The 12,725-nt window shown below is 35.8% G+C and overlaps 3 protein-coding genes and 1 pseudogene across 6 annotated transcripts in view; 2 read left to right on the forward strand and 2 right to left on the reverse strand.

Annotated features, from left to right (window-relative positions):
* Nucleotides 1-1,905, reverse strand: part of sos-1 (Son of sevenless homolog) — a gene marked incomplete at its 5' end in the record, with an annotated part of 32,348 nt that extends 30,443 nt beyond the window's left edge. Inside the window, 4 exons of one of the 2 annotated variants that reach the window (NM_071834.5) lie at nt 184-486; nt 1,438-1,524; nt 1,635-1,721; nt 1,774-1,905. In NM_071834.5, coding sequence (NP_504235.2) covers nt 184-486; nt 1,438-1,524; nt 1,635-1,721; nt 1,774-1,893 — 597 coding nt within the window. The remainder of the gene's footprint in view (nt 1-183; nt 487-1,437; nt 1,525-1,634; nt 1,722-1,773) is intronic. The other variant, NM_001373020.3, reaches the window with a different exon arrangement.
* Nucleotides 1,906-6,485: 4,580 nt separating this feature from the next.
* On the forward strand, nt 6,486-7,112 carry Y61A9LA.12 (uncharacterized protein; the record flags this gene model as incomplete). The annotated part of the gene is made up of 2 exons (NM_001038430.1): nt 6,486-6,695; nt 6,741-7,112. 2 exons carry the CDS (start codon nt 6,486-6,488, stop codon nt 7,110-7,112), a joined length of 582 nt encoding a protein of 193 aa, NP_001033519.1.
* Nucleotides 7,113-8,668: 1,556 nt separating this feature from the next.
* On the forward strand, nt 8,669-9,728 carry Y61A9LA.5 (annotated as a pseudogene). Its single transcript has 4 exons — nt 8,669-8,806; nt 9,101-9,229; nt 9,285-9,537; nt 9,585-9,728. Coding segments are annotated over exons 1-4 (664 nt in total).
* Nucleotides 9,729-10,867: 1,139 nt separating this feature from the next.
* On the reverse strand, nt 10,868-12,415 carry Y61A9LA.7 (the record flags this gene model as incomplete). Of its 2 annotated transcripts, NM_001313353.4 has the most annotated exons (2): nt 10,868-11,231; nt 12,147-12,415. In NM_001313353.4, 2 exons carry the CDS (start codon nt 12,246-12,248, stop codon nt 10,938-10,940), a joined length of 396 nt encoding a protein of 131 aa, NP_001300282.1. The 2 variants fall into 2 exon arrangements, with proteins under 2 accessions (NP_001300282.1, NP_001300283.1); NM_001313354.4 differs by lacking the exon at nt 12,147-12,415 and having other exon boundaries at nt 10,938-11,177.
* Between the last annotated feature and the right edge of the window lie 310 nt (nt 12,416-12,725).

The raw sequence follows: 12,725 nt of genomic DNA on the forward strand, positions 1-12,725 counted from the left end.
TTTTGTTTTCAAAAAAAAAATTTTTTTCTCGTTTTTCGATTTCGAAAACAAAATTGTGTTTAGCTAAAATTGCGATTTTTTTGGTTTTTTCTGAATTCAAGACTATTTTTATTTTTATTTTTTCGAAGCAAATTTTCTGCTGAATAGGTTTTTTTTATATTTTTCTCCAAAAAAAAGCAGTACCTTATCCCCGTTCATCGCCACATCAAGATTAGCCATCGTAATCTTTTGCTCACTATTTCGAATATTTTTCACATAATTTCCAGTCAGCCTGAGCACATCTTCAGTAACACTTTCACATGCATAATAAATATAGCATGCGATACGTTCGATTTCCTTCTTTTCTCGATCTTTTTTCTCTTTTTCTCGTGGTCCAAGTGTTTCTTTGATGACTGCTGCCAGGCGATGTTGGCTTTCTAGAACTGTTTTCAGGGCTTTTTGATATTTGTGCTTTTGGAGTTGTTGGTGCATGTTGTCCCAGGCTTCCTGCAAATTTTGAAATAATATTTAAGAAAATTCGAGAAATCAGAAAAAATACACATTTTAGGGGGAATATTGCTCCGAAAAATTCAAAAATAGTCTCAAATTCTGAAAAATCCAAATTTTAAAATCACGAAAATTTTCGAAAGTTGAATTTTTCAATATTTCGTGGTTTGTTCATTTTAATTTGTGGTTTTTCAGAATTTTAGAATTTTTAAAAATATTTTTTTCCCAAAGAGTATATTTCATTTTTCTTGTATTTATGTTAGGTGGAAAACGTTTTTTTTTGTTGGTTTTTTCACCAATTTCACTACTTTTTTAATATTTTTTTTGTCCAAACCCAGATTTTTTAGGCAAAAAAAAGAAAAATTTGTATATTCATAAATCACCAAAAAAGATCGTGATTTGATTTTCAAAACTATTCATTTTTTGTCTTTTATCCTGAATATTCAAGTTTATGGAATTCTTTCCGCTTTAAAATATTTTATTTAAAATGTACTACGAGAACACAAAAATCTGAGAATGCGTATTGCACATATTTGACGCGCAAAATGTGTCGTAGCGAAAACTACAGTAACCCTTTAAATGATTACTGTAGCGCTTGTGTCGATTTACGGGGCCCAATTTTCGAAATAAGCTCCATCGCTTTTAATACGAAAATCGAGATCTCGTAAATCGACACAAGCGCTACAGTAGTGATTTGAAGGATTACTGTAGTTTTCTTTTTCGCTACGAGTTATTTTGCGCGTCAAATATGTTGTGCAATACGCATTCTCAGATTTTTGTGTTCTCGTAGTACATTTTAAATAAAATATTTTAAAGCGGAAAGAATTCCATAAACTTGAATATTCAGGATAAAAGACAAAAAATGAATAGTTTTGAAAATCAAATCACGATCTTTTTTGATGATTTATGAATATACAAATTTTTTGGAAACATTTTTTGAAAATCCCTTACTTTACAAACAGTCTGCAGACCGAATGCGAACAGCTTTTTCGCAGTTTTGTCCACTTCGACGACACTTGTGGCACGTGCTTCGATGAGCTGAAGAGGGGAAAGGATTACAAGGTCAAGAAATGCACAGGGGGAATTTATTAATATTAATTTATTTGTTAGATTTGAAAAAAAACCGATATATACATATATATATATACCTCAAAAACGATACTTTGCAAAAAATATCGAATGTGCTCAACTGCAGCATTGTCAATCGGGAGGCCAGGATGTACGATATTGCATATCTGAAATTGAAAAATATTATTGAATTCAGGAAATATTCAAATATATACAAACCTGATAAATTCTTTCATCAAAAATAGCCGCCCAATGCTTACTAGTTGATATTGTTCGTCGGCTGGTCAACGAGACCGTATCCGATGATGCCGAGTGCAGTGATATGCTCATTATGCTCATTTATATGACCATCTGCAATGAAATTTTGAATTATTTAGGAAAAAATATATTAGTGGGCCAACAATAAGTTACGAGTTAAAATTCATGAATTAATAAATTCTTACGCTGACAATCGATTTTTTTTTAAATTTTCTAATCACCAGAAGTACCTTAAAGTGAACAGAAAAAAATATTTTAGCATATACCGTCAAATGAAAAATTTCCGAATTTTTTCAATTTATTTTGTTTAATAAAATTGTTTTTTTTTTCGTTGATATATGGAACATAATCCAATTCCTCGAAAAAATTGGAATTTGCCGGAAATGTTTAGAGGGATTTTTATAAGATGGGAACATTTAAAACTGCCCCTTTTTTAAATTTTTTCTTACAGTTCAAAACAGACGTAGGAAAATTCATAGGATGCGTACAATTTCGCCGATTTAGATTGAAATTCTGAAATTTCCAACAAAAAAAGAAGTGCAAAACCACGTTTCGCCGAAAATTTTCGACAATTGCCACTTTTCCGGTTTATTGCCAATTTGCCGGAAATTTCAATTCCGGCCATTTGCCGCTTTGCTGGAAAAAATCGGCAAACGATTTTTGCTAACTTTCCGGCAAATCAACATTGCCGGAATTGACAATTTCCGGCAAATCGGCAAACCGGCAAATTGTGGCCTTGCACTTTTTTTTTGGGAATTCCAGAAGTTCAATTTCAATCAGCAAAATTGTACGCATCCTATGAATGTTCCTACATCTATTTTGAAAAGTTAGCAAATTCTATGAAAATATCTAAAGAAAACCGGAAAAAAATTTCAAAAAGGCACAGTTTTAAGTGTTATGAAAAATATAAAAAAATATATAAAAAACCCTCATTTTTCTGGCAAATTGATATCCGGCGAACGGCAAATCGGCAAATTGCCGAAAATCGAAATTTCCGGCAAATTGGCAAATCGGCAATTTGCCGAATTTGTGGACAAGAAAATTTGCCAAACCACAATTGCCGGACATCCCTGGCTGGTAACATAAATTCCGGCAATTTCAGAAAAAAAAATCTGCATGCAAGGAACGAATTTATATATTTTTTTAAATTTTCACTTTTGCAAAGTTTATTTAAGACAAAAACTATATTGACGAGAGCGAGAAAAGCAAGATGGAGAAGAAGGAGAAAAGTGTATGATGGCGATGATGATGATGATTACAACCCGCAAAAATAATGCATGGAACAACACACACACTGAAAAGAAGAAATAGAAGAAAAGATGGAGTGTGATGGAAGCGTAGAGGTGACAGACAAGCGGACAGAATGATACGGGATGAGAACGGGAAGCGGGGGGTTACCCGCCGGCGGCTGCTGACGAAATACTGCAGGAATCTGTGAGAGATTCTAGAGAAATGGACACCCGACAACGGCCGGCCACCATCTCTCACCACGGCCTTGTTCTATTCGAACCAGTTTGATCTGTTGAGAAGACTTTATATATTTATTGATTTGCAGTGCAATCAGTAGCCCCACCTAATCAACACAAATACACTACTTCAAGGTCGACTCTTTTTTGATTCTCGTTTCGATTTTTTTGAGGTCAAATTCGATCGAATTGAAGAAATTTGAAAAGTAGTAGAGATTTTGGTTATTTTGCTTGAATAGACCAAAACTGACTGGATATCATAATGAGACTTTTTTCTTAAAAAAAAATCGAAAAAAAAGCCGAAATTTCGGCAACTCTTGCTTATGGCAGCCTCTGGAATTTTACTTACAGTTTTTATTAAATTATCACCCTTTATTGCATACTTTTATCGTTTATCTCATGCTAAAAGTGGTGTAGTCGATTTTTTATTTCGATTATTATTTCTTGACTAAACTCAAAATAGTCTGAAAACACCGAATTTTATAATGAAACATCTTGAAAACTTGTTTTAAAAAAGTTATGGTGGCTCAAAAAATGGCCTAGGTTTAGTTAAAATTTGAAATTTGACCGACTTCTCAATGTCGCAGCAGCTGGAAACAACTTTTTGTTGAAATCACTATATCTATAGAATAGTTAATTATCTTGCGTGTTTTCAACTCGATTTAGGTACTTTAAAGCTGAAAACGCAAGATAATTCACATCTGTAACCAAAATTAGACGAAAATTTCAAAAAAAAATTGTTTCCAGCCGCTGTGACATTGCCAAGTCGGTCAAATTTCAAATTTTAACAATTTTTAGGTCATTTTTTGAGCCGCCATAACTTTTTTTTTGAGAATTTTCAAGAAGTTTCAGTATGAAATTCGGTGTTTTCAGACAAGTCCGAGTCTATAAATCAATAAAAAAAATTCGACAGCACCGTTATGGGGGGGGGGGGGTTTTTTTGCTGAATCAGACTGAAAACGTCCAAATTTCATAATGCGATTTATCCAGAAAAAAAACATCTCAAAAAATTGAAAATTCGGAAAAAAAGTCAACTTCGGACCGCTGCAACATGGTAAAGTGACCAAAATTGGAGATTTTAGCTAAAATTTACCTTTTTTTTTAATTTCGAACCGCCATAAAAAATTTATGACAATTTTATGAGAAGTTTCATTTCGAAATTCGTTTATTTTTGGCTTAAATATGCAATAAAGAGTCATAATTTAATGAAAAGTGAACTCCAGAGAGAAAAAAATTTGGCGAATTTCATACTATAACAAAATTTTGCTCTTTTTTCGGAATTTTAATTTAAAAATCATGATTTCTCGTGGGAAAAGCGGTAAAATTCACACACACACACACACACACACACACACACACACACACACACACAACCTGGTCGGCACAAACAAACAAATGTGTTCAATTATGACAAAGAACTGTACGAGCAAATATGCCGAAAAAGGAGTGGCAGGGGAGGGTCAGGAGGGTGACATAATGCGGTGAGTGGGAGCAGCCATCTGTCAAGAAAAGTTATTTGTTGTTGGTTTTTTGAAAAAGTTTGAAAAATAAAAATGTAAAATTTGAGGAAAACACTGTTGTTGCAAGCACGCCCTATTGATAGATGGATTTCGGCGCGGTAAGTGTGGATTATTCAAATTTTATGCTTGACCTTCGTACAGGAATTTGGCCTATTTGCCACAAAAATGTTTTTAAAAAACCTGATATTTAAAAATATTATGGAATTTATCGGTTTTTTCTATTAAAAAATAATGGAAATAAATATTGGAAAAAATAAAATTTGAAAAAAAAACGTTTGGAACAAAAAAATTCCATAAAAAATCCTTTAAAAAAGTAAAAATAAATCTAAAATTTTAATTAATTAAAAATAAATACCGTATACCCACTCAATCGTTTCGAGACCCAACGATGTTAAACAAGTAAGCGCCTTTGTTAAATGGTTACGGTAAGTTGGAAAATTCATTTTTCAAGTTTCATGGCGCAAATAATAGGGCAAACCCTCATTTACTAGCATGCTCATTTATTTGAACGCTCAATTCCTAACGATGGCTCAATCTCTTTGACGCTCATTCACTAATGCTTTCACTTTCGCTCGTTTACTAATACTACACGTGTAGTCAAGCTGTCTCATCGGTGTTTTTCGGTGTATTGGCCGCAAACACGCGGCGCACAAATTGACGCGCAAATGCAGACAAGCGGGCAGGATTTACGAGAGATTGTGATTTTATTGAGGCCCCACGAAAAGGGGAGCAGAACGAAAAAGGGATCTGCAAAAAGGGGATTTGCGAAAAGGGGAGATACGTAAAGGGGAGCTGGCACTGTGCCAAACGCACAAAACGCTTTTTTATTCTCATTCAACGCACGCATTATTTTTGTATTTTACGCTAAACAACGCGCGATGCGTAATAACGGAGTGTGGTTATAACAAAGTCGTGCGTTGAATGAGAATAAAAAAGCGTTTTGTGCGTTTGGCACAGTGCCAGCTCCCCTTTTCGTTGCTCCCCTTTTCGTATCTCCCCTTTTCGCAGATCCCCTTTTTGCAGATCCCCTTTTCGTTCTGCCCCCCTTTTCGTGGGGCCTCTTTTATTTTCTTCCATTCATTTAAAATATAGCTTTTTGCCATTTTTAAAGTTAATTTTTTGTTGAAAAATAAATAATAATTTTTTTTATCTCGCCGTCAACTTAATTTTCAGAAAAATATTTTTAAAAAATCGGGTGGAGGTGCAACGAAAAGGGTCTTGCCGGATCGATGAAATGGATTGGAGTGAAATAAACTGAAAAGTCGTGGTCGCTGATGAAAGTTTCGAGAAATCACGAAAAATGGATCGTAAATTTTGGAGAAGGAAAGGAAGTTTACTGCTGATGAGATCTCTGAAAAAAGGGTAAAGTTGAAAAAAAAGTCTAATTTAAATTCAAAGAGTGCAGTCCAGTATAGCGAGCGAAACTGCGCTCGCTTTTATTTTGAATAAACAATGAAATAAATTTTTTAATGCGATTGATATTAGAAAAGTTTTTCTCAAGTGTAAATTTGTTATTTTCAGACAGATGACGAATTCGCAGCGGACGAGGAAGCGTTGTCGATCATGATTCTTAACTTGCAATTGCTCGGTTTGTTGGGATCGCTTCCAGGAGGAATCGGAAGGATGTATCGAACAAGCTGGTGAGATTCAAAAATTTTCTGGGCAGTGACATTTTTAACAGGAAGCCATGTCTACGCCGCTTAGGATGACGACGCCGCTGGGTGTATCCTTATCATCCGACCTGAAACGTGCCTTGCAAGACAATGAAAAGCTGACAAGGGACGTGAGCGATGCAAAACTTTTGAAAGAAGATGCTGAAATAAAACTGAAAAAAATTAGGAATAAGCTTAATGGAGAGCACTCTGAAAAATTGGGAAAGTTGAATGATAAGTACAAGGTATATAATTGAGATAAGAAATTGCTGGAATAGATAATATTTTAGGCTGTACAAGAAGAACTGAAAACGATGAAACAGAGTTGGACGCAGTTGAAACGGGAGAAAGGAGTTTTGGAAACTGAAAACCGTCGTTTGGAAACTGCAAAAAGTGGATTAGATCGGCAACTTTTAGGAAAAAATGATGAATTACGAATGGCAGATGTGGAAGTGGAAGATGTTAAGATGATTCGGGACCTGAAAGCAGGGAAACGGCCACCTTTCACAACTGAATTCAAAAATCTCATCAGCAGGAGCGAGAAGTTTAGGAGAATAGAGAAAGCGAGAGCTGAACTTCAGCGATGTGGTGAGAAATACCTACAAATACAGTTATTTAAAGTGATTTTAGGCGGCGAAGCTTCTGAATTTTATCGCTTCTGAATTTTACCGATTTAAATAATATTTATTTATTTAATTAATTAACATTTATTTATTTAATTAATATTTAATTATTTATTTAATTAATATATATTTATTTAATTAATATTTATTTATTTAATTAATATTTATTTATTTATTTAATTAATATTTATTTAAAATAAATAAATAAATATTAATTAAATAAATAAATAAATATTAATTAAATAAATAAATATTAATCATTTACTATATATAAAGCGCTTATTCTGTGTGTCCATAGTTTGTAGTTTATGTAGTCTTTGTAGTCTGTGAAGTTTTGGCTTCTGGAGGGATAGTGAGTTAGGGTTAGTGTAGGGATATAGTCGGGGTACTGTAGTGGTACAGTAGTGGTACGGTAGGAATACTGTAGGGTTGCGGTAGTTTCATAAAAAATTAATTTTCAGCCCCAGAGTCGGGGGCCGCGCCGAAGGTGCGGTTCACGGCTGGTTTACTATAAAACGACCAACGACGGATCTGGAAACTACAGTACTCCTTAATGCAACGGCAACGAAAAATCAGCCGGTGCCTTATTTTTTGTTCTGGATAAAAATCGGGAATACTTGCATTTTGAATTCGCCCTGTATCGATAAACAAAACACCGAAGATCACGCCAAAATGACTATTGTAACTAACAGGTACGAGAAAGGGACGCTTGTTCTACAAAAATAATTCAACAAATTTTCCCCGAAAAATGTGAAATCCGCAATTCTCGTAGTTTTACGTAAATCAAACCGAGCATGACACTCTGACACCACGTGCGCCTGAAGATGTGCCTGCCTACCATGGATGCTTTACATTTGCTAGTTCCATGACACCCCATCCTTTCAGCTTCCAAAATGAAGGAGTTCGGAGAAAATTCAAAAAAAATATTGAGAAAAATAACCCAAAACATTCTGAAACATTGCGGAAAAAAGTTAGAAATTATGTCGAATATATCTGAACCAATCAACAATTTCAAATAAAATACAAAAAAATTTTGAAAGACCTTAAATAGTCTCCGCCCATATTTTGGCTTCAAATGACCTACTTCGGAATATGGCCGATGGCCGTGGCAAGACCTCCAATCGTAGTTTTGAGCGGTTAGTATGTGCAGATTAAAATAGGAACAGTACCGTAAGATCAGCCCAGGTGCGGATGTGGGATAGAGAAACTGAAAATAATCGAAGAAGCATGATAACTAAGCCACGTGGCCGCGTTCGTTTTTTCGCTGTTAATAGATCGCCACTTCGTCCATTGTCGTTTTGTTTGTACTAAGTCTCCTTAGCAATTCTCTCGAAGGCGGGCCATTGCTATTAGTAAAACAAGCTACCAATTTTACCTTTCAATACATTCATTCACTGATGGTTTTCCTATCAGGTGATCCCTTTTTTGTTCTTCTCAATTACACTATCTAAAAATGATGAAGTTTTTGCTTCGCGGCTATTTGGTTGAAGTGATGATATCCATTGATTGTCGTCTCCACTTGTGCTCTTTTTACGTCTTACAACTTCCTTTTAAGTGTTTTGCGTATTCACTGTTTCATTTATTTTTTGCAGAAAATGAGCCTGTTCAACAAATTTTTCGGAGGCATGAAGCAAGAAGCTTCGATTACTCTACAAGAATCTATTCAAAAACTTCGGGAAACAGAAGATATTCTTGAGAAGAGACAAGAATTCTTGAAGAAACAAATTGACGACGTAAGTTGGAAGATCAGTTTTGGACGAATTAATCACATTAAAAAGTGCTAAAATCTAAATTTTTAAACTCTCGAGTCTCAAGGGACTGTGACGTAATTAAAACATTGCTCAGCATTTACATTGTTTACTGACGTCTTTTCGAAGTTTAGTCGAGCAAAGCCAAAAAAGAGCAATAAAATTTTCTGCTACGATACGTTTGGGAAATTGGAATCATAGTTTTTTAAACTCCAGTTTTCAAAAAATTCATTATTAGAAAATCAATAAGTTTCGGAAATTATTTGAGAAACGTTTCAGGAAAAGCATAATGCCGTGAAGTATGGAACGAAATACAAGCGGATGGCTCTCCTGTGTTTGAGTAGGAAGAAAGATTTCGAGAAGCAGTTGATCCATATTGACGGAGTTTTGGCTACTCTCAAACATCAGGTTGTTATATAAAAATATTAGAGAAATAAATTGAATAACACGGTTTTTTTTCCAGAGAGAAACCCTCGACAATGCTTCAACGAATGCTGAAGTTCTTACGGTTATGAAACTTGCCGAGCGATGCTTTGAAAGCGGTTCATAATGACATGGATAGCGACCAAGTTCGTGATTTGATGGATGACATAGATGAACAACGAGAAGTGGCGAAGGAAATCGCGGATGCTATTTCAAACCCTGGCTTTAACAACGCAATTGACGAGGCCGAATTTGACGAGGCCTTGCTGCGCGAGTTGGTGGAATTTGAACAGGTTCGTCTATACCACCAACATCGTGTAATTATTAGAAAATATTCCAGGAAGCACTTGACAAAGATTTCATTGATGCGAGAGCTCCCCCAGTCACGCTTCCGGATACTCCCAATATTGCACTTCCAGCCTCCAGACCGAGAGCTAAAGAAGCTGACAAGGATCTAGAAGACCTCGAAAGTTGGGCAAACTAACTTCTCTAAGTCACTTTCATATTTAATTTTCGGTTATTTTTGTTTCATTTGCATCCCCTTCATCAATCCTACCATTCTCCGGAGATTCTCCTAAATCAACTTTCTAATTACGACAAATTCAAATAGTTGAATGATTTCTGTTTAGTCATTTCATTCGAAACAAATTTCCCCAAGGCTACGATCAACACTCATCAAAATTGTAACATATTATCGAGCTTTTTGGAAATTTGACATTTTATACATCTTGGTCCCTTTCTCCAAAATCTTCCAAGCATGCATTAAAGTTCCAACTTTTATTAAAAATTCATTCTGGCAAACATGTTATTTGTACAGGATGAAAACGAAAACCAAGCGAGAAATAGTTACATCTCAGATCTCCCTAACGATGGCTCAATCCCTTTGACGCTCATTTACTAATGTTTATACTTTTGCTCATTTACTAATGAATGGCTCATTTACTAACTTGCTGAGATTTTTTAATTTACTACTGCTAATTGTAAGATATATATCATTTATCATTTACTATATATAAAGCGCTTATTCCGCTTGTCCATAGTTTGTAGTCTATGTAGTCTTTGTAGTCTGTGACGTTTTGGCTTCTGGAGGGATAGTGAGTTGGGCTTAGTGTAGGGATATAGTCGGGGTACTGTAGTGGTACAATAGTGGTACGGTAGGAGTACTGTATGATTACGGTAGTTTCAGAAAAATTAGTTTTCAGCTCCAGAAGTCGGGGGCCGCGCCGGAGGTGCGGTCCACGGCTGGTTTTACATAAGGTAGTTCCAAAAAATGTCCTACTTTCAATTACTCATAACTCAGTTAGCGCGCTATAGCTATAGCGTTTGAGTTTAAAAAAATTGTGGCCAACTGAAATGCTGATTGTCAGAGATGTGAGCTCCAAAAGATGATCGAAATATTCTATTTCTGCGGATCTAGAATATTTCGATCATCTTTTGGAGTTCACATCTCCGCAATCAGAGACCCGAAGAACTCGGGGGATGTCCAATTGGGGGGATTACCAACTCGGGGGATTGGCCCCGCCCACAGAACCGTGGCTTGCAATACGCCCATTTCTGCAACTGCCGCACGGTTTTAAAATTATTTTTTCTTGTTAATTCTCGCTCTATTGAGAAAAATACGGGTTTGCCAAATAATAGTTTATTCTGCACAAGACATTTATAAAAAACCCGTATATAAATAATACAAATTATTTTAATTAATATTATTCCGATTTCGCACCGCCGACGATTCTTCGTAGAATTTCTGATAATCGCTGGTGAATTGGTCGATAATATCGAAAACTTTCTTGGGCTCCGGCTTATCTGACGCAGAAATTGCAGCGCGTTTTCCACGTCTTTGTGCTTCAAATTCGTCGTGAGCAGTTTTTAGTTCTTGTAGACGGTCGGGCGACAGAATTTGTGCAAGATATTCGTCCATGCTCTCCTTCACCATTTCTTCATTTGCTCCAGAGTCACGAGCCGACACGATAAGCTGGTGCAGAGTTTGCTAGAAAAAATAAATGGTGTTAAAAATAAACAAAAAGGTCAAATTTCAATTTAAAAAAAAGTAAACAATTTACAGACTATAGATTTTCGAGTAGAGATTGCTAAAACTGGCTCAAAACGACTACATTTCCTTTTTTTAATGCCGGGTCAAAATTTCGAGCCAAATTTCTCAAAAATTCAGAAATTTCGCCAATTTTTCCATGTCGCAGCCTTTATTCCATTTTTTAATACAATTTTCCGCAAATTGCCGGAATTGAAATTTCCGGCAAATCGGCATAATGCCGGAATTGATAATTTCCGGCAAATCCGCAAATTGCCGTAATTGAAATTTTCCGGCAAATCGGCAAATTGCCTGAATTGAAATTTCTGGCAAATCAGCAAAATGCCAGAATTGAAATTTCCGGCAAATCGGAAATTTGCTGGATTTGAAGCTTTCCGGCAAATCGGCAAAATGCCAAAATTGAGATTTCTGGCAAGTCGGAAATTGCCGGAATTGGAAATTTCCGGCAAACCGGCAAAATGCCAGAATTGACAAATACCGGCAAATCGTTGCCAGTTTGTTGAATTGCAAAATGCGGCAACTGACAATAATATTGGGCAAATTGTGGTTTTGTACATTTTTTTTTGGAAATTTCAACATTTCAATTTTAATCGGCAGAATTGTACGCATCTTAATTGCCGGAAATGAAAAGTTCTGGCAAATCAGCAAATTGCCGGAAATTTGCCGAACGGCAATTGCCATTCCAGGTGCTGTAACAACGAAAAGTTGGCGAAATTTCAGATTTCTGCAAAATGTAGCTCTTTTTTTTCAAAGTTTTGAACCTTTTTTGGATATTTTTTGAGGTTAATTTAAATATTATAGCATTGCTATGTAAACTGTGTTAAAACTACAAACTACAAACTACAAACTACAAACCTGTTGAGCATCTGTCAGAAACGTGGTCAACGGTGACATTTTACATGGTGCACCTGACACGTGGGACAAGTAAAGTGCACAAGAAATGAGTAAAAAGAGCATTGAGTTAGCTTAGACTATTAGGTCGATTAAGAAGAAGCAGGAGCAGGAGCAGCAGCACTTGAACAAAAAGGAAGAACTTTTGGATGGATATGGAACAAGAGAGAGAAGAGTGACCGATGATGATGGCCGAGACGAGGCAAACAAATCAAGAGGACACCGACCGAGTCGGGGAGGAGCATGAGAGCACTCTTCCCAACAGGAAAAAACCGTTTTGTTTGGAGAGAGACAAAACACTCGCCGTGAACAGGCCTGCCGGTTTTTTTTTTTTTTGAAAAATTGAAAAACGAAAAGTTTTCAGTTTTCCAGTTTTACAATTTTTCTATTTTCCTCAAAAAAAAAACCGAAAAATATAATGGAAAAAAGTTTGTGTGGGCGGCGGCAGAAAGTTGCCGGAATTGAAAATTTCCGGCGAATCGGCAAATTGCCGGAATTTAAATTTCCGGCAAATTGGCAAATTGCCGGAATTGAACATTTCCT

This window comes from Caenorhabditis elegans, chromosome V, assembly GCF_000002985.6.
Source record: "Caenorhabditis elegans chromosome V".
Taxonomy (NCBI): domain Eukaryota; kingdom Metazoa; phylum Nematoda; class Chromadorea; order Rhabditida; family Rhabditidae; genus Caenorhabditis; species Caenorhabditis elegans.